The sequence below is a fragment of the Lethenteron reissneri genome, chromosome 6, assembly GCF_015708825.2.
Source record: "Lethenteron reissneri isolate LAM-NWPU_2019-01 chromosome 6, ASM1570882v1, whole genome shotgun sequence".
NCBI classification, from domain to species: Eukaryota; Metazoa; Chordata; class Hyperoartia; order Petromyzontiformes; family Petromyzontidae; genus Lethenteron; species Lethenteron reissneri.
The window spans coordinates 7,224,490-7,250,897 of NC_083784.1; the positions used below are offsets into that span (position 1 = coordinate 7,224,490).

General features: G+C 50.0%; 1 protein-coding gene across 2 annotated transcripts in view; it reads left to right on the plus strand.

Annotated features, from left to right (window-relative positions):
* LOC133354397 (sorting nexin-9-like) overlaps positions 1–26,408 on the plus strand; it is a 57,993-nt gene that overhangs the window by 22,447 nt on the left and 9,138 nt on the right. The window contains exons 4-14 of one of the 2 annotated variants that reach the window (XM_061571213.1): positions 11,515–11,611; positions 12,863–12,986; positions 13,620–13,707; positions 14,860–14,985; positions 16,094–16,211; positions 16,521–16,651; positions 17,889–17,995; positions 18,875–18,978; positions 20,971–21,048; positions 22,373–22,449; positions 24,174–24,263. In XM_061571213.1, the coding sequence (XP_061427197.1) occupies positions 11,515–11,611; positions 12,863–12,986; positions 13,620–13,707; positions 14,860–14,985; positions 16,094–16,211; positions 16,521–16,651; positions 17,889–17,995; positions 18,875–18,978; positions 20,971–21,048; positions 22,373–22,449; positions 24,174–24,263 (1,140 nt within the window). Of the gene's footprint in view, positions 1–11,514; positions 11,612–12,859; positions 12,987–13,619; positions 13,708–14,859; positions 14,986–16,093; positions 16,212–16,520; positions 16,652–17,888; positions 17,996–18,874; positions 18,979–20,970; positions 21,049–22,372; positions 22,450–24,173; positions 24,264–26,408 lie in introns of both variants that reach the window. The other variant, XM_061571208.1, reaches the window with a different exon arrangement.

A 26,408-nucleotide genomic window follows, 5' to 3' on the forward strand; every position in this document is an offset into this window, starting at 1 on the left:
GCACAGTTTATTGCCCCAAGGGACTCTTGTCCGGTTTAAACAAAGGTTATCTGATTCCTCTTTCAGCAATGCATTTCCATTGTCATAGCTCGGTGGCTGGTGCCCAATTTGGCACGACTTTATGGGCTTATGTTACGATTGAATAAATCAGAAACTGCTGGTTTCATATAGAGTAGTATACAATTCACAGCACTTTTTGTCAATCCACTGTTGGATGAAGGCCTCCTTGTGGCAGAGGTCGCAAACGGGTTTTGATTCCTTACCCGTACCCGTACCCGGCCGCACCAGGGTCGCAAACGGGTACCCTACCCGATACCCGGCCGGGTACGGGTAGCCGGGTATCGAGTAGGGTACGGGTATCGGGTACCCGATTGCGACCTCTGGGATGAAGCCATGTTGCAGGCGCGGATGGGTTGATTCTAGGAACTTGAATTGTGAGAAGATACAAGTTGTTAGGAAATGAGTGACAAACGGTTACTCACCAGTGACTCACGGCCTTCTCACTCATTGGTTGGGGTGAGTCACGTGCGGGTACCCGTACCCGGCCGCACCAGGGTCGCAAACGGGTACCCGTACCCGTACAGGTACGGGTAGCCGGGTATCGGATAGGGTACGGGTATCGGGTACCCGATTGCGACCTCTGCCTTGTGGCCTGTTGCTCATGGGGTTTGTATGACCATGGTTTGTGAAGAGGCCCCTGGAAGAGGTTGAGGCATCGCTTGCCAATAATGCTAGCCGTGGCTGGGAATCAAACTCAGGATTCATCGCACAGTGCGCTAACCTACTGTGCCATAGCTTTCCCGATTACTGAACCAGGTGAAATTCTTCGTCTTCTTCATGCGCGAAACCATGGTGACCGTTGTTACATCGGGGTGTTATTAATTCCGTTGCCATTAAATGTCACAGCACCAGGGTCTCATCCGTCCTCATTGGCCGGTGTCTGGGTCGCTCAGGGGACTCCCTGCTTGTGGCAGAGGAGGTCTTTGGAGCAACCCCACTGGGATCCAGGGATTAATCCTGAGCAAAAGCCACCTGTGGTTAATTTAGCTTCTCGTGTGTCGCCAGTTTAACCATTGGCAGTGTCAAACCACACATTATTTTTTTCTGTGTTGCTTCACCTTTCTCAGTGCTGGCCAGTAAAGGTCGTAGAGGTATAGGAAAGGTCTCACTTTTGTGAGACTCGTGGTAAACGGCCGTTCACACAGCGTGAAGGATTGCCATCTTTCGTTGCATCATGCCATCTTCTGAGATTGTTTGCAGATGTGAAGTGAGGCTCCGTAAATTAAATGTGAGACTGTGCTGACTGAAGGGTTAGGGTTGCCACCTGTCCTTGCAACCCAGGCATGGGTTTGACCTGGACAGTCTGGAAAATGGCATTTGTGTTAAGGGCAAGATTTAGTTTGTAACGAGATCTTGAACCATATCGCAGCATACTGCACAGTTCTGGTAGGCCGAAGCCAGGGGTCGGCAAACTGCTGCTCCGGAGCCGCATGCGGCTCTTTAAGGACTGCTTCGTTACGTTATTTATTAAGCACCATCTCACATTCACAGCGTGCATTGTGGCTCTTGAAAGATTGCGTTTTTATTTACAGAATTCGAATAAAAATGCTGCTCTTGTTAATTTTGATTGCCAACCCCTGACCTAGGCTGACGGAGTTATATGGCCGGGTTGGGTTTACAGTGGTAAAGGTGGCAGCCCTAATGTTGGGTATTAGTTGGACCTTGCTCCAAACGCTGAGTTTGATTCATCGTCATGGCTATCATCAGTGGCGAATGATATCCAAACGAGTAGTGGACATCCCCCTTCAACCAAACCACACTGACCAGCATGGTGTAGGGAAGCCTCCGTCCAGGAGTGCATTGACAACGGGCTGGTCATTATTTTTACATATTTTTTATAACTGGACTCGTGCTTGTTGACTAATATATAGGTGAAACCATTCAAAAAAAAATGTTTGCTTCAGATTAATTATTTTTCGGTGACACTGGGAAATTTAAGTTCCACTTTTTGCTTGTTGCCAATTTCATATTTTTAGGGAAATGACTGCGTAAGCTTCTCTTGTTATCACGTCGCGTGTAGAGGTTCATACATACTGTACTCGTACAGTGCACACGTGTCTTCACCCCCATGACAGAACTTGTGGTGCTCATCTGCTCTTTACAGCGCTTAGCCGGTGGTGACAACTCCTCATTCCTATGGCGGGGGCGAGTCTCTCCATTGAACCAACATTTAATTCCCCACAAAGTGATACATTGCTCATTCCATTGACCCCAGAGTGATGCTGGGCCGAGTCTAAAACTATAGTCTTTATTTTTTTTTATTTACCAGGTAAGGCCCACTGAGCCATATAGTAGCTGCTTTTCAGAAGCGACCTGGCTATCACAAATGATAGCTCAACAAAGTGGCTTATCACGTGAAAATTTATAGCAGCCAAATACTCTGAACGCACGTTGATTCTAAATGTGGAGGTAAAACTGGAGGACCCGGAGAAAAATCCACGCGACCACGGGGAGAGAGACACGCAAACTCCAAATATACAGCAGCAGGCGTCAGGGTCGGGATCGAACCCACAACCTTCTGTATACCAGGCGAGGTGGTTACCATCTCGCCACCCACTGGCAGAGCCAGTGGGGGGGGGGGGGGGGTGGCACGTGCCCCCCCAATGATCTGATTGAAATCCCTAATTTTGATCGAATCATTGGGGTTTATTAGTAATAAATCGGCATTTTGTGACCCCCACTGCCACTGTGTAGCATATTATTACGTGTCAGGGACTCTATGAGATGATAGGACAATAGTCTGAGTCCATAATTGGCAATAAGTAACGGCAAAGCAGTTATAAGTGACTCACAGAATTGTGCACAGTTGCGTATACAGGACACGACTTCCCTGAAGGCATTCACCTTCAGCGAGCGCGATGCCGATCACACAACGCGGTTCGAATTCGACCCTCGATCGATGGCTGCGCCATTGTCGCACACGCGTCGAATAAAAAGCAAGGGACAAGTCCTTACTTACTAACAACTCCTCTATAATTTTTCATTGCTGGAGGGGTTGCCCCCCCTACCTGAAAATCCTGGCTCCGCCTTTGTCGACACCGCCGCGCCCAGTCAACCCCCAACCGGGAGCCGTGTGTAAACATCAGCAACGGGGAGATAAAGTAGGCCAGGCGTGATGCTGGCCACCCACTGCTCATGCCAGCCTTGATAAGTTTCTTGCTAACAGTACTTGCCCCAGAAGTCTGGGGAAAGTACTGTATTTTTGCCTTTGTGTGTGAGCGTGGATGTCTTTGCGCGCGAGGAGCGGTAGTGTAGCAGTTTAGCGCCCGAGTTCGATTCCAGCTCACGACCAACACCAGTGACTATTATCTGACCCGGTCCTGGGCCTCCCCTAGGTCGACTCCGCCTCAAATGAGTACCTGGTGTGGTGTGTAAACATTTCCACTGGGGAGACAAAGGCGTCCGGGTGTGGTGCTGGCCACCCACCCCCTCGTGCCGTTCCGGCCTTCATAGGTGCTCGCTAACAGCACTTCCTCCTACAGTCTGTTAAGGCTATGTTAAGACCGATTCATCGGTTCTTTGAGTGAAACGTTGGACATCACACCGAACATCGCACGGTGCAGCCCGACAAAGCATCGGGCATCTATGCAGCGCAGCCACAAAAACCTCTGCAGTAGTACGTCTCACACACCATTATCAGATGGCTTGCTTTGGAAATGGCGAGGGAGGACGTGTCCATCCATGATCCGCCAACCCCACTTCCAGATTGCAGTCTGCAGGCTCATCCGTTGCAGATTAGAACAACTGAACACATTTGTCAATGGCGCTGCCTTTTTTTCATGGAGCCATTCATGACATAGATGTGCCCCTCTGATTCTCTAGACTTCAACATCAGATTGAAAATATACAATAGGCAAATTTTCAGCTGATGGCCCTTCTTCATAGCATAAATATAGTGGCCAGAGAGATGCAATCACCATATGCTATGAAGAAAGGCCATTTCCCGAGCCATTGCCTATGATACATATTTCTTTCTTTCGTATGTATGTGTAAAGTAGTAACTCGGCAGGAGACGACTTCACGGGTAGCACACTCTTTATTTTCACCAACTTGTAGTTACACGGATGACTAACACCCTACTTCGTTACACGGGTGACCAACACCCACTTAGCTACACGGGTGACGGACACCCACTCGACTACAACTTCGTTACACGGGTGACCAACACCCACTTAGCTACACGGGTGACCAACACCCACTCAGCTACACGGGTGACCAACACCCACTCAGCTACACGGGTGACTAACACCCACTCAGCTACACGGGTGACCAACACCCACTCAGCTACACGGGTGACTAACACCCACTCAGCTACACGGGTGACCAACACCCACTCAGCTGTACTGACACGGGCTCTTACGCCCTGTAGCCTTCCGGGACACACCCAGCCGGGGTGCCCGTCTCGGCTCTGGGTACCACCGTCCCGACCCACACGGGCGTCGGACTACGGTCCCCCCAGTCTCGGCTCCGAGCCACACAGGGCCCCTACCTCCTCCACCCCGTCTTCGGTCTTCAACTGGTTAACACTGACCACGAGTGCTCTCGCGCGTCCCCCTTTATACCCCTCCTGCGGACGTCGCTGAGAGTACTCACTTATCTGACCAATCACTGCGCACTCGCTACGATCCTCTTTTCCCAGCTTGTGTGAGCGCGCCTCACCACCGGCGCGCGCGTCCCTGCCACGCCCACACCGCGTGCCCAACCCCGCGCCCCGTGATCCATCACTCCCGGCGCACGTCAATACCACCACTACATCACCCCCTACCACATAGCTCGCAGCCGACCCGGCTGCTAATAAAACATACAACACCCCTTCACCCCCCACGTGTGCCCCGTAACATAACACAAACCCTAACAACACAACATGAACACCGCAATCCGCAAAACCCAGCAACCGCCACACCCGCAACAAGAACAACATGCACAATCCGGCGAATGGCAACGATACTGTGTATGCGGAAAGAGTAACAATAAAAAAAAATTTCTTTAATCATTTTCTCTTCTTTTCTCTCCGACTCATGCAGCGTCCCGATGTCCGAGCGTCCCTTGAACGGGACATTACCCCGGCAGAGGGGGAAGCCGGCAACGAAGTCGGGCTTTAACAAAAAAAGAAATTTTTTTTTTTTTTTTTTTTCATGAAAAGTGTTGCGTCCTTGACCGAGTCCGCCTTGCCGGACCGTCGTACGGCACAGGACGCAGTTGGCCATCCGGCGGCGCCGGCAGTTCAGGAAGGCATGGGCCAGGCATCGGGGCTCCGTGCGAGCCGCGGGGTTCCGGTTCCCGACGGTCAACAGCCGTCAGGTCCGAGACACCTGGGGGTGGGTCAGGTGGAGACACGTGAGGATCAGCCTGCGACACATCCCTCCCCGAGTCGACGGTCACATCACACGCTCGGTCGTCACGGCACAACCCGGGGTCACGTGGTGCCGCGTAGGGTTTCAGTCGGGAGGAGTGCACGTACCAACGGCGTTTTCCCCATTTAATCTGTATACTCTGGGGTCGTGCAACCCGCACAATTTCCACCGGTCCCCTCCATGGTCTCAACAGTTTGGGGGACGTAGCCAACGGTGCGTGTGGACAATGCAGCCAGGCCTTATCGCCCGGTTCCCAATTGTGCGTATGCACCTTCCGTTCACGCAATCGCTCGTTCGCGATCTGCCGAGAGCGTGAATTCAACCTCGCAGCCTCCCGCGCCTCAGCCAATTTGGCGATGTTAAACTTAATGTGGTCTGCCAATTTTGATTTCGCACGTGGCTGTGAAATCCCCAGTTGGACGTCCATGGCCGGATCAGCCTCCCGCCCATACATCAGAAAAAATGGAGAAAACCCCGTCGCCGCATGGGGTGCCATCCGATAGGCCGCTAGTACCCCCGGTACCTGTAAGTCCCAATCCACCTGGTCGTCGCATACCTGTTGGCACAGCATAGACGTAATCGTCCTGTTCAGACGTTCAACCATACCGTCAGTCTGCGGGTGGTACGGGGAGGTACGTACTTTCTTTGTACCCAACAGGTCGCACACCTCGCGCAACAAAACACTCGAAAAGTTTTTCCCTTGATCCGTCAGCAAGCGTTCGGGGGCGCCTTTGTCCAAAACGTAACCTTGGACAAAGGCGTCCGCCACCGCCGCAGCCGACTGGTTGGCGAGTGGCCACGCCATGGGCCAGCGGGTGAAGTACTCTACGCCAACCAGCAGGAACTTATTTCCCCGAGGTGTAGTGGGAAAGGGCCCCAAGATGTCTAGCGCGACCAATTCGTTTGTGCGCGAAACTTGAATGGATTGAAGCGGTGGATTAGCCGCTATTTGTGGCGGTTTTCTTTTAGCGCACCCTACACACCCCTTAAGAATGTTCGCCACGTCACTGCCCATCCCAGGCCAATAGTAGTCTCGCTGAATGAGGGCGAGCGTTTTATGAAACCCCAGATGCATGAGTCGTTCATGGGCAGCCAGGACGACCTTACCCCGTACAGCAACTGGCACCACAAGCATGTGACGCCGGGACATGGAGTCCCACTTCATCAAGAGGCCCTGTCTGCACACCCAGGAACCGACCCGCGTTTCCCCGCCCTCGGGAACGTTAACCTTCCGACGTAGCGCGAGTAGGGAGCTGTCGGCCATTTGCAGACGGCCCCACTCGATGAGAGGCAATGCTAACAGCGAGTCCCTCCCCGTGGGGGCGTCGACCCCCGTAGTATCCGTGGCGGCTAGCACTACTTCCGCGGGGACATCGACAGAAGGTTTACACCGCGCCGATCCCAACTGACATGCGCATTCCGTACGCGTCGGCAACCGTGACAATGCATCCGCGTTCGAGTGGCGCAACCCCTTGCGGTAAATCGTCGTGAATTGGTAGTCCTGAAGGACCTCCAACCATCGGGACAATTGGCCCGATGGCTGCGCCACCCGCATAGCGTATTGGAGAGCCGCATGGTCCGTGCGAACCGTAAAGTGACGGCCATACATATACGGCCTGAATTGCTGTATAAAAAACACAATCGCCAGCAATTCACGCCGTGTCACGCAGTAGCGTTGTTCCGCGGGGGACAGAACCCTGCTACCGTAGGCGACCACCCGTTCGACCCCCCCGACCACCTGTGAGAGCACTCCCCCGATACCCGTGTTACTGGCATCCGTGTCGAGCACAAACGGTTGCGTGAAATCGGGGTAACACAAGGGGGGAGCCTGCACCAAGGCGTCACGAAGGGAGCAGAACACGGCCTCCTCCTCCGGCCCCCAGTGAAACCGCACCCCTTTAGCCGTCAAGGCGTGCAGGGGCCTGGCTATGGTGGCAAACTGTTTGACAAAACGACGGTAATAGGAGGCAAATCCTATGAAGCTGCGGACTTCAGTAACAGAGGTCGGTGTTGGCCATGAGCCGACGCATTGCGTCTTAGCAGGGTCCGTCGAGATCCCCGAACGGCTAACGATATGGCCCAAATACCTGACCGATTCCCGAAGCAGAAAACATTTAGCCGGTTTAAATTTAAGCTTCGCGGAACGCATCCTGAGAAACACTGCCCTCAGTCGCTGGAGGTGCTCCTCAAAAGTTCGGCTGAAAACGATGATGTCATCGAGGTAAATCAAACAGGTGTCCCATTGAAGGCCTGCCAAAACCAATTCCATGAGCCTCTGGAACGTGGCAGGAGCGGAATGTAAACCCATGGGCAATCGGTTGAACTCAAATAGGCCTCCCGGTGTCCGGAAAGCGGTTTTAGGTTTTGATTCGTCATCGAGGGGCAATTGCCAAAATCCCGAAAGCAAATCGAGCGTCGAAAAAAACTGTGCTCCTGCCAAGGCATCCAGCGACTCATCCATCCTGGGGAGCGGATACGCATCGGCCATTGATATTTTGTTTAGGCGGCGGAAATCAACACAGAACCGCAGGGATCCATCCTGTTTTTTAACCAAGACGATAGGAGCACCCCACGGACTGGAAGAGGGCGCAATGATGTCGGCCGCCAACATGTCATTTACTGCCGACTGCACATGCTCCTTCTCGGCTGGACTGAGCCGGAAGGGATTCTGTCGAATAGGGGCCGCGTCCCCAGTCTCTATGTGGTGGCGCAACAGGTCTGTGCAGCCAATGTCGTACTTGTGCCTGCTAAACACGTCAGCGAACTCGAGCAGCAAGCCCCTCAATGCACCCAACTGCACACTGGACAAGGTACTGGACCCGGCACACAACGCGTCCAACCACTCCGTCCCCTCCTCACTTTGGGGATGCGTATCGACATGTGAATCGGCGTGAGCAACGAGCTGTTCCTCGACGGGTAGCGGCGCGGCGTGAGCGAGCACCGTTCCCTGCGTAATCACGGCCGGCCGCGACCCCGTATTCAGGACCACAACGAACGGCTCACTGTCCCCCCTCACCATGGTCTGGGCCACCGCTAAGCCGAGGTCCCCTTTAGCCCTGTTAGACGGCCCCAATAGAACTCCCTGCGCCCCCGCATCCGCCCCCAGTTGTTTTCTCAACCGAAGGGGTACCAACATTTGCGATCCCGGGGGCACCCGTACAGTCCGGGTTGCCAGCGCCTGCACCGTCGCACAAGCCGTGCGTATCTTATTTGGACTCTTCAAAAACTCAACCCGCCGACCCGACGGAAGCTCAATGCAGGCCTGGTCTATGAGAATTTTTATGGGCATTTTAGACAGAAAGTCCGTGCCTAGTAAACAAGGAACGGCCAACGATGATGATACAAAAATAGGACCCGCCAATTTAATGTCGCCAATACAAATATTCGCCCGAATCTGGCCGATGATTCCCAAAGATCCCCCGTTTGCCGCGTAAAATGGTACGTCCACCGGCAGAAGTGGTCGACATTGTACGGGAAGAATATTATAAATAAGGTCCGAAATAATAGTGGCCGACGCACCCGTGTCCACGAGCACCCGGACCTCAACCCCGTCAATGTACCCCGTTACCACGGACGACCCGGCCGACGCAGCCACAATCCTGTGGGCCAATTCGGACCACTCGACTGCCTTCGGGCCGTACGCGGACCCCTCTCGCCGAACCGAACCCCCGGCGCCCATACACGGTCCCCCCACCGCTAAGCGGCGATCCGAACGTGCCGTGCGTGTGGACCGAGCGTGTGAGGTGCCGCGACTTGCCGGGTTCAGTTGGGATGTCTTGAGTCCCTGGTCGTCGTCCGGACGTGGTCCCGCGGTGCGTTGACGCGGGGCCCGGCACCCGGCCGCGACGTGGCCCCGAAGGCCGCAGTTGTAGCAGACGACGAGGGACGTCGTAGGTTTCGGTTGCTCCAGCTTGCGGGAGGAGCGTGTGGGCGAACGACCTCCCGGTCTCCACTCCCCCGGCCTCGAACCAGCGAAGGCCTCCTCCCGAGGCACAGCAGGCTGGGGTCCGCTGATCGTGGCGGCCGGTGCCCCGTTCTCCACCGATGCGCAGACGACCGTCGGCTTCCGCTGTAGGACCTCGTAAGCGTGGATACTCGTGGCAATCCCCAGGGAGCAGATGTCCATCTCGTCCGCCGTATTAATGGGAACTCCCAATCCGTGAGCCAGCGCCAGCAGCTGCTCCGTCACCATGGCGTCCTTCCCCTCCTTGTCCATGCGGGGAAAAGCTGAATCCGCCAGGGCGAGCAGCGCCGTGCGATAGGCGAGCGTTGTTTCTCCAACCACCTTCCGCCGATCGTAGAACTGGTGGCGACAGGTCGAGGGCGGCCCGAACACCTTGGCCAACAGGTGCAGCGCGGCCTGGAGCGTTGAGCGGGACGACCTCGGGGCAGACGTGAAGGCCGCAAGCGCGTCGTCGTCGAGCATCGCTGGCAGCGCGCGCAGGGCCGTGGTGTCGGACCACCCCGACATTTCTTGATGCGCGATGAACCGTCGCTGGAAGGCTCCCCAGTCGCCCCCGTCCGCCTTGAACACCGACAGCGCGGGCAATCGTTGCTGGAGAACTCGATCGTCGTCGTCGTCGTTGGAACGATTTTCCCGCGCGCTGCTGTGGTTGTAGAAAATGTCGGCTCCCTCTGCAGGCGCAAAATGGAGAGCTCCGGCGCTCGCCGATGACGCGGGCTGCGCTGTGTGGAGACCTCTGGCCACGTGGTGTCCGCGTTTCCCGCCAACCGGAGGCGGACCCTCAAAAATGGCGCCAACTCCCAAACTTTTGGCGCGAAACGCCTTATGGCGGGAACCCTCCAGCCGCGCCGCCTCTTCCAACCCCGCAGGCGTTCCACCGGCCGCTGGAACGGAGATCTCCGCCAAGATCGCAGCGGCGGCGAGCAGCAACTCCGCCAGGCGGGAGTGTGCGTCCTGCAGGCTGGTGTCGGAGGCGGGCGGAGCATCGGCCATTTCCGCGAAGTGCTGCATCGGCGGCAACTCCTCGTCTTCTCCTCCCGAGGGTGGTGTCACCGGTACGTCGTCGTCTCCCCGGTCTTGCACGTGGGAACGAGAAGTCTTCCTTGTGTCCATTCTCCTTGAAGACAGGTTTACTTCTGACGCCAGTTGTAAAGTAGTAACTCGGCAGGAGACGACTTCACGGGTAGCACACTCTTTATTTTCACCAACTTGTAGTTACACGGATGACTAACACCCTACTTCGTTACACGGGTGACCAACACCCACTTAGCTACACGGGTGACGGACACCCACTCGACTACAACTTCGTTACACGGGTGACCAACACCCACTTAGCTACACGGGTGACCAACACCCACTCAGCTACACGGGTGACCAACACCCACTCAGCTACACGGGTGACTAACACCCACTCAGCTACACGGGTGACCAACACCCACTCAGCTACACGGGTGACTAACACCCACTCAGCTACACGGGTGACCAACACCCACTCAGCTGTACTGACACGGGCTCTTACGCCCTGTAGCCTTCCGGGACACACCCAGCCGGGGTGCCCGTCTCGGCTCTGGGTACCACCGTCCCGACCCACACGGGCGTCGGACTACGGTCCCCCCAGTCTCGGCTCCGAGCCACACAGGGCCCCTACCTCCTCCACCCCGTCTTCGGTCTTCAACTGGTTAACACTGACCACGAGTGCTCTCGCGCGTCCCCCTTTATACCCCTCCTGCGGACGTCGCTGAGAGTACTCACTTATCTGACCAATCACTGCGCACTCGCTACGATCCTCTTTTCCCAGCTTGTGTGAGCGCGCCTCACCACCGGCGCGCGCGTCCCTGCCACGCCCACACCGCGTGCCCAACCCCGCGCCCCGTGATCCATCACTCCCGGCGCACGTCAATACCACCACTACATATGTATGTTGGACTTTCGCACAATACTTAGCCAACCATGCTAACCGCAGTGTGGTTATTGGACGAATGTATTGAGATCGTGTTAGTTGTGCTCATGCACTACTGTCAACGCAGCGAAAGCAGCAGCATCACCAGGTGCTGTGTTTAACTTTGCAGGTGAGTGGCTCCAATTGCAGCAGCGCTGAGGTCACGAGGGTGGCGGTGTGCGTTGTGTGTGCTGCAGGTGTTCAACGAAGAGAGCCTACCTCCACCGGACGATGCACCGACCTGGACAGAGCAGGCGACCTACGACCCAGGAACGTGGCCCAATCAGCAACAAGGTCGAACTTCAGATTAAACTGAAATGCAGTATTATTATTGCCTGTGACGTAAAACAATTGCCATCACCATGACCGTGCGCACGTAGCCTTAACTCGGAGTGTTCATCATGAAGTAAACTTTTTATTTTACCAAGTGAGGCTCACTGAGCTATATAGCTCTTTTTCAGAAACGACCTGGCCACAAATGATAGCCCAATGAAGTGGCTTATTATAGACGCTGTCTCCCCGACAGACCTGGTCTTCACCTGAGGACGGCTGCTTGCGTTGTGGCCGAAACGTCATGAGAATTGTATTTTATTATGTTTTATTTTTTATTATTTTATTACTTCCCTTCTACGTGACTTTACCGAAAGAACCAAGAAGATGAATCCCTGCAGTCACGAAAGCTTTAAATCGAAAAATTTGGCTTATTATAATTATGTGGACATTTATCGCGGCAAAATATTCTAAATGCATGTTTCTAAATGTGGAGGAAAAAGCCGGAGGACCTGGAGAAAAATCCACGCAACCACGGGGGGAGAACATACAATCTTCCACATATGCAGTAGTCAGGGTCAGGATCGAACCCACGATTTCCTCCATACCAGGCGAGGTAGTTAGCATCTCATCACAGTGGCAAGCTATTCATGCCTGTCCTTCGCAGCACAGAGTCAAGGTTGTGATGTTTTGATTGAATGGTGTTTTACTCTGCACGTTCATTAAAGCGCCAACATTTTCGTCAATACTTCTGCCCCAAAGGGTAACCAAAAAATATATTTCTAAAATAGAGATGTTTCAGGCAAGGACCCTCCTTTTCTAGCAGAATTGATTTACGAAGTGTTTTCAGCAGGTATTACGTAGCCGATTGTTTACGTGATGGATTACATTACCGATTAATTGGTTCCATGAATCCGATTAGAACATTTTGCTTACAGTTTACATAAGCAACTCTCACATGTGATGTTTAAACGTTTGTTATAAATACGTGATTTATTGCTAAATTGTGCAAGTAACTTTAGCAGTTCACACTGAAGTAATTTGTTCGCAGTTCTGAGTAACCTCAAACAGTGATTTTTTTTTTAAACACAACTTAAAAAAAAGTAACTGCTTTAAAAGATTTTACTTTCGTTTCACTGCTCATCTAACTCGTACTCGTGCACGAAAATAACCACATGTCGATACGTTTTAAAACTGCAATGCTTGTTGTTGCTGCTGTTGTGGTTGTTGTTGTCAATCATTACACAGCCTCTCGCCCGATCGCACCTGCAGCAGATTCCGACAGCTGGGAGGACAGCGATGGGGAGGGAGCGAAGGCCGGCTCGCAACGCGGGGCTCCCCAGGGCAGCCCCAGGCAGGGTCGCGCCAACGCCGCCTCCACCCTCCTGGGCCTCAACAGGTGCAAGTCGCCCACGGGAATCGGGACTTCTCACTCTACCCCCCCCCCCCCCCGCAAACTCCCTTCCACTGTATCGTGCTGTTCCTGGGGGCGTAGCAATGAGCCGGCCCCTCTGAGGTCGTGTGCTCACTAACCTGTAGACGTAGTGTCCCCCCTGAATGGGTTCGTAATAGCCGAGTCAGGGTACCAATCCAACCCCACCCACTTCTAAAGTCCTGAATTCACGTCACGTCGTCAATTCGTATCATGATCCCGTGACATCATTCGTAAGAGCAGGCTATTGGGTGCCAGCGTTGTCCAAGTTTGCCAAAAAAAAAATTAACAAATAAATTACTCGATTGCAATTATTGCACAGAGCGTTCATCTCCCGCGACTGTGAAAACTCGACAGGACCCAGCTGAAAGAGAGACTCGGTGAGGCTTTCTTGGGTCGATAAGCACAATCATAGTGATGGTGTGATGCAAGAGGTCATGGACAATATGAACACCTCTTATCTCATGTTAATTCAACTTGCCCAATTTCCTTTTATAGATTAATAGGCAAGGTGTACAGCAACTGAATATAACTGCATAGAGCAGCTCTATTGCCAGGCAACTCTGAGGTCCATGCTTTCTTCCCCATTGCTCCCATTAGGCTGGCGCTGCCAATGGGGAAGCTGAATTTGGACAACTACCTCCTGGGCAAGTGCACAGTGACCAGGACTGACAGGATCCCCTTGGTTGTAAGTTACACTTTCATTCACTCACTCACTCACTCGCATTTACTCAGACCAAGTGTATGTATCTTGATTTGAAGCTTTCGTGACTGCAGGAATCCATACTCTTTGGTTCTTTCGGTAAAGTCACGTAGGTAGAAAAAATAATATTTCACGACGTTTCGATCGCAAAAACAAGCGACCGTCTTCGGTGAGAGAATCAGACTGCTGTGGACGAGGCATTATGTAGACCCGAGGGTGGGGGGGGGGAGGGTTGCTGCATCGGGCAAGAGGGTGGGGCCAGCGATTGTGAGAGATGGGACTGTAGGGCATGTGAGCATGAGAGGGAAATCCAAAGGACATGTGAGCATGAGAGTGCAATCTAAAGAGTAAGTGTGTGTATGTATGTTCAACTTCTTTTGCACCGTACGTAGCCAGCTGTGCTAAACAGAGCTGCGGGGGAAGGACAACAAACGAAACAGAAAAAGCAGTTATAGAGAAATTAGTTTTCAATCTACAATTTAAAGTCCATCGCTCCAGTGGCATCCTAATATTGGAAGGAAGAGCGTTCCAGACGACCGCAAAAGCATTTAGTAACCATCTGTGTTTGATGGCTAATAAAGTACGCTTCTTCTGCAACAGAAACGTGGGTTAATTACCCTGTGTTTCCATGACCGCTTAATTGTGGGTCTAACTCCACCCATGCTGGCCCAAAAGAGCATCTGATTGGCCGGACAACGGGGGATAAATGGGTGCGGCATGTGTCTGGTTTGCCGACAACCGGTAGCAGCCGTGTCAATATCGGCCTGGATGGAGTAAGCTCATGAAGGATACTACTGGGCAGTTGAAGGCAGCCGTCTTCCAGCAACAACGGGAGGCGGAGGAGTGATGATCACAAGCACGAGTGGAGCGCCGGGCGGCTCAAGCGGTGTGGTGGCGCAGAGGGGAGTGCGAGTGGCACATTTTCCAGCCATCTTATTCAGTTAACCCAAAACACCTCGGCCTGTCCCGTGACCTCCTACCGGCCAGCCTTTGACACTTCAAGTGGCGTCAAAGTGCACCTATCCTGGCATAAATACCATCATGACATCGCCACCACTTGGCAAAGGACTGCAGTTGTTGCCATTGTTGATCTGCCTGTGTATGTGATTGCGTGTGCATATGTGTGTGCGTGCACAGATGGGTGAGTCGGGCCCTGTGTGGGAGACATCCTCCGATAATCTCGTCTGCGTCATCTCTTCACCAAAGAAATCCACCAAACTGCACGGCATGAAGAGCTTCATTGAGTACCAAATAACCCCCAACGTAAGCACTGGAGTGCTACTTGACAGCGACACACTCTTTTTAAGACACCGATCCCTCTTTTTCCACTGGCACATCCGAGCTGAGCCAACGTGCCACCCTCACAATATTGGTGGATTCCCACCGGCTATTTGCCATTCCGATTTGGAACCAAACTATGATGCGCTGGCCTCACAAGACATCTGAGTCTGACTCGGGGGGCCAAGCGGGGCCAGAAGCGGGGATAATTACACGTTTGGGTTGCGCAGTGGCGAGATGTCAGTTACCTCGCCTGGTTTACAGGAGGTCATGGCTTCGATCCCAACCCTGATGCCTGTATATTTGGAGTTTGCGTGTTCTTTTCGTGGTCGCGTGGATTTTTATCCAGGTCCTGTGGGTTTTCCCTTCACGTTTAATGCGTTCAGAGTATTTGGCTACTGCTATAAATGTCCACGTGATAAGCCACTTCATTGGGTTATCATTTCTGGCCAGGTTGCGTTTGGAAAAGAGCTATATAGCTCAGTGGGCCTTACCTGCTTACATAAAAAATAGTATCTCGTATATTGTGTGTGACGTCAGCGGCACGGCTCACTTCTGCAGTGGAAAAACAGCCTTGCATCTCGTGAGCCGTGCCAGGCTGGCTCGACACGGCCCTGGCGTGGCTCGTTTGAATAGTGAAAAGTAGATATTAGTTCAGCTGTGCCGAGACGAGAGTCATGCTAGATATGAAAACTAAAGTCCACTATTAGGTCAACCCATGGCCTTGAACTCAGGCGTCAAGGTGCCAGCTGAATGATTTGACATAGACAGACCACCCTTCTTAGATACATCCATCACTGGGTTTTAAACCCATTACTTTAGGAGCTGATGGCTTCTTAACCTGCGCCTTAGAGACACCCAGCCACAGTGGACAAACCCAGGCCGAACGAGGTGTGGACCTGCCTCTAGCGCAAAAATGTAAAACATATTACCTCGGTATCTTGACACGGACATTATGTATGCATGTATGTTGAACTTATTTCGCACAGTACGTAGCCAACCATGCTAATCACTGAGCCCTAGAGCTGTAACCTCGGTCTTCAGGAGGTGCTGCCTAACTGCACTGACTCTGACCCCGTGCCTGACCCTGCAGGACAGCCTAAAACCCGTGTCCCGACGCTACAAACATTTTGATTGGCTGCTGGAGCGGCTGATAAGCAAGTTCTCGGCTATGGTTCTCATCCCGTCACTCCCCGACAAGCAGGTGGCAGGTGAGTGCTCTCAGCATGCCTCTTGTTCTCGGCATGTCATGATCATCATCATCATCTGTGAAACGATTATGAAAAGAATGAGAAAAGAAATCGTACAATAAAACATCAAATGACTGACAAGGTCAGACTAAAGCAATGGGAGCGTCAGCTCGGGATGGGTGACCCCTCCGAGGTTCCGCACACCGCCCCCGCAAGGTTTCACTCGGCACGACGAGCCGGAGCCACGTCGACCCTGCCCCCTCCCCCCTGTGCCCCCCCCCCGTGCCCCCCCAATCTCCACCTAATCTGCCGCCACATCCCGACACGCAGGGCGCTTTGAGGACGACTTTGTGGCATTGAGGATGGAGCGGCTGCAGGCGTGGATGTCGCGCATCTGCCTTCACCCCATCCTGTCCTCAAGCTCCGTCTTCCAGCATTTCCTGCACGCCGCCACCGAGAAGGTCGCCCGGGGCTAGGGGTGCCGCACGACACCAGAGCCACCACAATTGCGTCGTCCGTTGGGTTGAATTATTGTCATGTTATCATTATCGTTACTCATTTAACTTTTTTATCAGCCACACTCCAAAGTATGCATTCATTAAAATGTGAACTCTACCTGTTTCGTCTGTACGGGACAGAGTGTTGCCCCCTCGCGCGCCTGGTCTTTCTACGGGCACTCTGGTTTTATCCCACATGTACACACTCGATAAGTGACCGATAACACCTTCACAAAGCTTGGGCAATTGTTGGTGCCAGCTCACCGTGTGGCTGCTGCCTTCCTTGCGCCTCCGAAAACTGCGTCGGCGGCGTCGAACTTGTTATCAAAGGACTGTTTCACTGACCGCATGACCTCTTATGGCATCATTGGCAAAGGCTGCTCTCGCCGTCGTTCCGGTTTCGTGAGTGATTTGTTCGATCTGAGTGTTGTTGGGGGGCGGGGGGGGCGGCCACGGGAGCGGCGCCGTTCCTGCGTGGTCTCGTAATCCGCTTCGACCATCGGCCGCCGACTCAAGTGCGCGGCATTGCCAGGGTTTTGCGCGTCGAGGCGGCGGGCAACGCATTCCAAATAACGAACTTCCGTCTCCTTTCAATTATCAGACGTTGCTATAGAAAGCTATTCTCCAGCAGCACCCTCATGGCAAGGCGCTGCTCAGTACATACTATGCCTGTCTTCGATAGACACCCACCCCCAAGGCTGTTGGAGGTGCGTTTGCCATCCATCACAGTCATTTAGCCCATGAGTCTTGGGGCCTGTCCAATGACTCTGTGCCAGCGAGCCTTTGACATCTCGGCACACTGAGTTAGAGTCAAGCCCCTTAAGCCAGATTGACATCTGAGTCGTCAGTTGTACAACTTAGTTGCATGCAACTGAATTGCTTATGTGTGAACGCCTCTGCAACTGGTTGTGAGCAGTTGTGTAACGAGTTGCTCACAAGTTGAGGAAGATTAAATTTCCAAGCATTGATTTGCTCAGCGATCTGGTTGTGCAGGTGTGGATCTGGCTTTGGGTGAGTTAATTCCATCTAATAAATTGATAGGTGGTTGTTGAAATTGAAATATCAACTTTACATAAACCAGCTCCTTGAGACGTATGCTTGTAAACCTACAGAATGCACCACGACGACAAAGACGATAATGTTGATGATGATGATGATGTCGGTGACGAAGTGGTTTCTCTTTACATGTGTTCACCACCAGGAGTGGAAGGAAGGCAAGAGACGTGCGGAGAAGGATGACGCAGTCGGAGGAGCGATATTCTCTAAACTTGAAATGTTCAACGCCGTGGAATTCCACGCAGATGAGATGTGAGTCAGACCCTGCGGGAACACTGTGATCACTACAGGGAGACAATTAAGTCCACGGGCTGGTGGAATCTCTCAAGGAAGGTTTTCCGTGAGCCCCCCCCCCCCCCCCCCCCCCCGTTCAAACGGGGCAACCGGTCTGGCAGCCTGAACCTCACGGGAGCCTCGTCGGTAAAACATGATCTTGGGATTTGGGAAACGTTAATCTTTGCAAGGAAGTGGAGCGGTTGTGCAATGGCCAATGCACCGTACTATGAAAACAATGATCTGAATTAAATTCCGGACCACGGCTAACAGACAGCTAGTGACATTAAATTGGTCCAGGTCTCCACCTTCACCAATCTGCATTGACCAGCGTATAGAAGTATGGTTAAGCAACTCCAATGACCAACATGGCATGGGAAGCGCTGGCATTAAAAAATGAATTCCTTTTTGAATATTAATCCTTCTGCCAATTAATTGATTTTCTTTTTGGAAATTAAAAAAAACTCCCAGGTATCTTTTTGGTTTTATAATTCACCGGCACAGTCGATAATCTCCTCGTGTGCATTATCACCGCACACATCTCAACATTTTATTTATTTTTTTGCAGCTGCACCCGATTCAATAGCCGAATGGCTCACAGGGCTATACCTAATAAATGAACTTGAATGAAATAGCATTTTTTTTATCAAGAACAACAAAGTCCTTTCAAGAACAACAAAGTTATTTCATTGCTCGGTTTACGAAAATAAAACACAACAGCACTCTACTGCCTAAGATTTTCGCGGTTGTGCTCTACAGCTCTCCGATAGGTTTTCGGCTTGCCCGCGTGTTGTTTGGCATACGTGTGCTGGCAGAGACAAAATGACCGCCGTGCCGTGTGCTTTGTGTGTTTTGCAGGGAGAAAAGGGTAGATAATTTCGGGAAGTTTTTCCGTTCAGCGGACGACAGCGTGAAGCAGCTGCTCGCCATTGGAAACGTGCACTATCGCCGATGCACCACAGGTGCTCCAGACGCCGTGACTGGGCCGTTGTGCGCAGGGTGTGGGCACGTGTGTTCCCGCAGGCTGCGATACCGGGCAGTCTTGGTATAATGTGACTTGTGGCTGCATCTGCAGCATCAAAGCTACGCCGCCTGCTGCGCATATTTAATTCTATGCTTCTAGCACCTTAAATCAACAGAGAAGTTTAACCTCTCTAAGCCCTGCCCCCTTACTCTTTAATCCCCACCCCTTCCTGATTAGGCTCCACCTATTCCTCTTTGGGCTCCTTTCCTTTTTAGGACCCGCCTCTTATTCTCTAGGCCCTGCCTCTATCTGTTTAGACCCCACCTCTTCTCCCCAGACAGGGGTTTTTGGACTTGTTTGGGTAATGGTGTGGGTTGTGGAAGGGGAGTGGGAGTGTGCTTGCATGGCAGTAGGAGGTAGGGACAGGAGCTAGTGGTAGATGGGGACAATAGGCGTAGGGGTGCGGTGGCTTCCCGATGACCAAAATCCCTCTTAGAGCAGCAATGTAATCATTGTTGATGTGTCTGGGTAGCTGGCTCATGTTGGCACTAATGCTGATCGCCCGTGTCTAAGCTCTTGAGCCAGCGCCACTGAGAGTCGGGTTCTGAATTTTCCAGTGGTGAAATTTAATTCTCAACTGTGGTCATTTCCTTTCTCTTGACTTGATCACCAATTAAATGCACTCAAGTTCACATGTAAGAGTATATGTATTATATGTGGCCAGGTAGTTCAGTGGTAGAGCAAGCCAAGGCCGTAATTATAATATATATTTTATTGGGGGGGACACATCCCCCCCAATATTCAAATATGCTCAAAATGTCCCCCTCAATATATTGCTATAAAATAGATTCCTGTTTATATGATTGTAGTTATGCTTGTACTTTATTAATCCCTAATCTCTGCCATTACATACAATGAAACAAGAAGAGGTAAAAAAGTAAAAACAGAACAATGTAATACAATACACTATAAGACATTATTGTAAAAAAATCATTAAAAAGTCCATCCCATGTGTTAGTGAATTTTTTTAGATCTTAGGCAGGAAATTCGTTTTCAAATTAAAAATTTTTCTGGGGGGGGGACCCCCAGACCCCCTGGAAGATTTGGTTCCACCCAATGTTGACTCCATGGCTACGGCCTTGGAGCAAGCGGCTCGGAATTGGAAGGTTGCTAGTTCAATTCCTGGTTGGCAGGAGTTGACTCATCCCATCATTCCTCTTGGGTCGATAAATAGAAACCACTTGGTGATGAGGTTAACAATGGTTAACCCTATGGATTAGACTCGCCCACGCCAGAGGAATGTGGAATGTCCATTATTGTATTGGTGGGCTGTAAGCTGGATATGAGCACCATCCCCAGTGTTCATTTGAGCAGGAAATCACTTCGATTTTGATATATTAACTTGATTTGTACTACATTTATCCGCTCCAGGCTCCGTGAGGTTTGTGTTAGCACAAGATAGATGCGCTATAAAGCCTTCACAGCATGCAGGGGGTAATGGTCTGTGGGTGTTTGAAGACACCCCTTGAAATGTATTTATTTTGAACTTCTTTCGCACTGCACGTACCCAACCTTGCTAAGCGAAGGTGCAGGGGGAGGACAGCAAACTAAACAGAAAAATAAGTTCTAAAAATTTTTTGTTTTTTATCTATATTCAAAAGTGCATAGCTCCAGTGGCTTCTTAATATGGGAAGGAAAAGCGTTCCAGACGGCCGCAGAAGTACATTTGAAAACACGCGATGAGGTGATCGTCTACGTTTGGTGGCTAGCTAGAATCCGTTGCGAGTATGACCGGAGTTCACGTGATGGCTTATGCTCCTTGACGAGATCAACAAGGTATTGTGGTTCATTTGTAGCAAGTACTTTGTGTAATGAGTGCGACCCACTCTTGCGATGCGAGTCGCCGCAGCCGGTTTAGGGATCACCGGACTCTCCGTGCGGATGGAGAGTTCTTAGTATTCTACTTATGCTTTGACGTGTCATCTTCCAGAACTTCCCAAGGATTATCGAGGTCTGGGGAAAGCCTTGAAGGACGTTTCACAGTCTTTCAGCATGAGCAACCATCACGGTAAGCACCGTACTACTCGGGACCAACTAATGTGCGTTCACAAACACTGTCAAAAACTTCAAAGGTAGAGGTGCAGCCCTGCAATTGTTCGCTCGAGCAAAGTGCTGACGGAAGGGCCTCCACCAGAGGGCGTTACAGAGAGGCCCTGGTAGAAGGTATTTGGCCTACTCTTCCAGGCTGGCAAGTACGTCTTGCAAGGGGTGAGAGTAGTTGCACTGTAGCCCATCATACGCGACCTGCCGATCGATTGTGTTGTTCCCCATTGATGCTGCTGGGTGGACAGAGGCATTGGAGGCGAGGTGGCGATTTAAAAAAAGGTGAACTATTGTATGAACTGCCGCGCCGGGAGATGGAACCGTAATAATTAAGAGTTTATTTGCAGTTACTGCACGCTAGTTGACGTTTCACGGCGCGTGGCAAACTTCAGTCCCACAAACCCAGTGGATTTTGACTAGAGTGTCAGGCTTATCAATCGCCCACTATCCGGGAACGTGTTAATATTTTGTGGGGGGCTATGCATGGCTGTGATCCAGCACTGTGGAGGCTGCGATGGTTGGTGGATCACGCACATGTGGAACTCATTTCCGTACTCTGGTTCTCCAGGAGAAGGCAGTACGGCAAGTCGAATAATCTCCATCTGTTTCGATCTGTACAGGGACACGAGGGGATTGCCCCCTCGCCCGCGTAGGTTTTCTCCGGGTTGCTCTGGTTTCCTCCAATTTGTATAAACACTGGCTGAAGATGTCTTCACGTAAAAGAAAACCGAATGTAGAAGGACCCTCTTGTAAAATATTCCTTGGACTCGGTGTGGCTTAGCTGGACAAATATGTAATAGTAATAATTTTTTATATTTTGTATAATAGTAATTCGTCGCGCATAGTCTGCGTAGGACCGTTGCGCCAAGCGTGTGACCTCTTGCGACAGCGTTCGCATAAACTGCTCTTGGCTGCCATATCCGGCGTCTCGAGTGATTTGTTCGATCCACGGATCACGAGTGGGGGGGTCGGGGGTGACCACGGGGAGGGTGGCGCCATTCACTTCGAACGTCGACCGCCAACTGAAGTTGGGCAATTTGCTGCAGGAGTTTACGCATCAAGACGGGGCGACGTGTCCACAAAGTGACGGCCGTCTCTCTCGAACTAAGCTCTCGATCACTAGGAGACCGGTAGCAGATGCAATGGTGACATTCCTGTCGAACCATCAGATGCAATAATAATAATATATAATAATACCAATAATAATTATTAGAAGGTTATGTGAATCAATTGCAATGTGTGTCTGCTGTGATCTCCGCACCCTAATATTGACTCAAACTGTTCTCAAGCTGAGGGGTCGCTCACCAACGCGCTCTCTTTTGCCGGGAAGACCTACACCGAGATTGGGGACCTCGTGGCCAGCCAGGTGAGATTGTGGCTTAAAGTTATCGCTGCTGCTAATCAGTGGCTTAGCGATAGCGTTAATGTCAACGCACTATGTACACATGCACAGTTGACCATCGGTTATCCGGCACGCGATTATCCAGCTGCTTCCAACGTTATCCGGCACCGTGTACTTGACAAAAAAAATAGCTTCGCTTGATTTTAGTGTCAAATATATACGGTACATTATACACTACACTTACCAACTTAAACGATGAAAATACTGCAGGTATATACATTTTTCATGACGAAAAACTACAGAAATAACACAAAATATTCAGCGCGATGCGGCGAAAAGTGCATGTAATTCAGCGTTCGCCGGAGCACCGGTCTGAAGGCTATACCAGTCCAGCGATTGTCAAACACATGTTGTTGAAACAAGAGCGTAGTACATCACCCCATGCAAAGTCTTTTTGAGATTGGACTGCTAAGTACGGCACAGTAAATACAGTAACTTTTTACAGTAAGATATTTTTTGTCTATTTGTATGTTTATTTATGCCAATTGCATATGGTAAACAAAATTAAAACATCTACAACACCTAAAATCATAATGTTACGCAAGAATGTGCAAAAATAATCTATTTTAAATCGTGATGCGATTATCCGGCGTTTTTGAAAATCCGGCACCCCCTTCATCCCAAAGCCGCTAGATAATCGATGGTTTACTGTATTTTTTCGATTTAAAGCTTTCGTGAACTTCTTTGGCACCGTACATCGCCAACTGCTAATCAGGTGCGGGGTAAGGACACAAAACTATACACAAAGAGCAGTTCTAAGGAAATTAGTTTTCAATCTAGATTTTAAAGCGCATAGCTCCAGTAGCTTCCTAATATCAGAAGGAAGAGCTTTCCAGAGGGCCGCAGAAGCGCATCTGAAAGCGCCATGCGAAGTGGTGGCCGTCTTTGTTCGATGGCTTGTTAGAATGCAACAAAGTAGATAAGCAGATAATACGTCTACTTGGAAAATAAAATAAAAATCAGCAAACTCCTCCACCCCACGGCCTTCTTGGAGTGCATAATTACAGCGACATTGAGTCAGCCCTGTGCAAGCAAAACTCTAGAACGGTCCAGAGCTTTGCTTGTCTTGAATCAACGCTGCAGAATTTGTGCACTCCCAAAAGGCTGTGTGAATAATGGGTTGTGTAAAAAAAAATACCGTAATTAGTTTTACGTGGAGAGACAGATATATGAAGGAGACGCATGTCTGCTTGTTACGTATATTCTTCACAATAATGGGAATGATTGTTAGATTGGAATGTAGCTCTGTGTCGGTGCTCGTGTAAGTGATGGCATTAGAGTTATAGGTGATACGAACATAAGGGCTAGTTTTGGGTGTCGGTGTTGTCATTTTCAGGTTAGTGCTATGATTATCGTCAGAAAAACGACATTGCTTGCATTGTGGTTATGGTTATTGTTTTATTGTTGGTGTAAATGCTATTGCTGAGGCTATTGTGGGCCATTAGGTTGTTGTTTGGGTTAGCATTATGGTTACAATTCCATTGTCAAGAGTTGTATAAAATATTGCGAGAGACAGCGACGGCTTGGTGAGCCCTTCATCCAGCTGATGATGATTCTTCACGCGGATATGGTTTGAGTCGCGATCGTAAATTGAGCATCCACATTTCAAGTGGAGTTGATGTCTTTAGGAGAAGTGAGTGATGATGTCCTGATATAATAGCAAGCGCACTTGTGGTGTGTTTCTCCAGTCCAAGATGGATCTCCGTCTCTTCCTGGACTCAAGCTGTGAATACAAGAGTCTCCTCTCTGGCTTTCCTGAAATTCTCTCCATTCAAAAGGTGCTTTTCTCCCACAGGAATGATCATTTTAGCTGGGCGGTGGTGGCTATGCACGCCTGTGTTCCAGCACCGTGGAGGTGGGGGTTGGTAGATCACAGACAGATGTTGCGGAATTACCTTCCTATGGGAGTTGAGGTGCCATTCCCTGGCTTGCCAGGAGAAAGCGGTACAGCAAGTGTGAACTAAAAGCTTCTGTTCAATCTACATGGGATAGAGTTTCGATTTAAAGCTTTCGTGACTGCAGGGATTCATCTTCTTGTTTCTTTCGGTAAAGTCACGTAGAAGGGAAGTAATAAAATAATAAAAATAAAACATAATAAAACAATTCTCACGACGTTTCGGCTACAACGCAAGCAGCCGTCTTCAGGTGAAGAATGAGACACTACCAAACTAGGAGCTTATATATAAGCTGCATTGGGGGTTGAAGAGCGCCTTAACAAAAAGAATGTGCATGTGAAGAGGGATTTAGCATATTCATGGAAAATGCGTAGGCGTTGGGCGGGGGGGTGTCAAAGTCATATTATGCCCATGCATTATGCAGGATCAGCAGCAACCAAGGGGGGTGCAGGGATTAGCAGTAACAAAGGAAAGGAATGTTAATGATATGTAGCTGCAGTTACTCAACAACCACGTAGAAAACTAAAGTATAAACTACATAAAAAAAAAACTAAAGTATAAACTGCATCGCACCATCAGTATACTTACTATACTCTATAATAAGCTGAGTTACTAACAGCAAGTAATACATTACAATTTTACCTCGTAAAAATTCTATAATATGCTTCCATCTAAACCTTATTCTCTTACATCACACGAGCATATACCGTACTATATACTGCCATAGATAAACCCAACATTAAATTATATACTGTATTGCTGTAAACCAACCTATATCTTATACATTTAATATCACACTATGTATTATTCTACACACCCTAATGTGTATCGAAATGGTTTATTACGTCCTTCCAATGATTGCTGAGCCAGAATCCATCTTCTCGGTTAAAATTGTCTCTGTGTTTGTATATGTGGATCGCCTCATCATGAGAGATTCGTTCATGAGGCGATCCACATATACAAACACAGAGACAATTTTAACCGAGAAGATGGATTCTGGCTCAGCAATCATTGGAAGGACGTAATAAACCATTTCGATACACATTAGGGTGTGTAGAATAATACATAGTGTGATATTAAATGTATAAGATATAGGTTGGTTTACAGCAATACAGTATATAATTTAATGTTGGGTTTATCTATGGCAGTATATAGTACGGTATATGCTCGTGTGATGTAAGAGAATAAGGTTTAGATGGAAGCATATTATAGAATTTTTACGAGGTAAAATTGTAATGTATTACTTGCTGTTAGTAACTCAGCTTATTATAGAGTATAGTAAGTATACTGATGGTGCGATGCAGTTTATACTTTAGTTTTTTTTTTTATGTAGTTTATACTTTAGTTTTCTACGTGGTTGTTGAGTAACTGCAGCTACATATCATTAACATTCCTTTCCTTTGTTACTGCTAATCCCTGCACCCCCCTTGGTTGCTGCTGATCCTGCATAATGCATGGGCATAATATGACTTTGACACCCCCCCGCCCAACGCCTACGCATTTTCCATGAATATGCTAAATCCCTCTTCACATGCACATTCTTTTTGTTAAGGCGCTCTTCAACCCCCAATGCAGCTTATATATAAGCTCCTAGTTTGGTAGTGTCTCATTCTTCACCTGAAGACGGCTGCTTGCGTTGTAGCCGAAACGTCGTGAGAATTGTTTTATTATGTTTTATTTTTATTATTTTATTACTTCCCTTCTACGTGACTTTACCGAAAGAAACAAGAAGATGGGATAGAGTGTTACCCCCTCGCATGCATGGGTTTTCTGCAGGTGGTCCAGTTTCCTCCCATATTTAAACACTCATTAATTGGCTGACAACATTTAGATTTAAAGCTTTCGTGACTGCAGGGATTCATCTTCTTGGTTCTTTCGGTAAAGTCACGTAGAAGGGAAGTAATAAAATAATAATAAGTATAACCCGTAAAAACAAAGTTTTTCACTATAAATCCTTTATATGCGTGGCAGCGAACTTAATATAAAGGATTTAAAAAATATATATGCCTGTGGAGGACGCGGGGATCG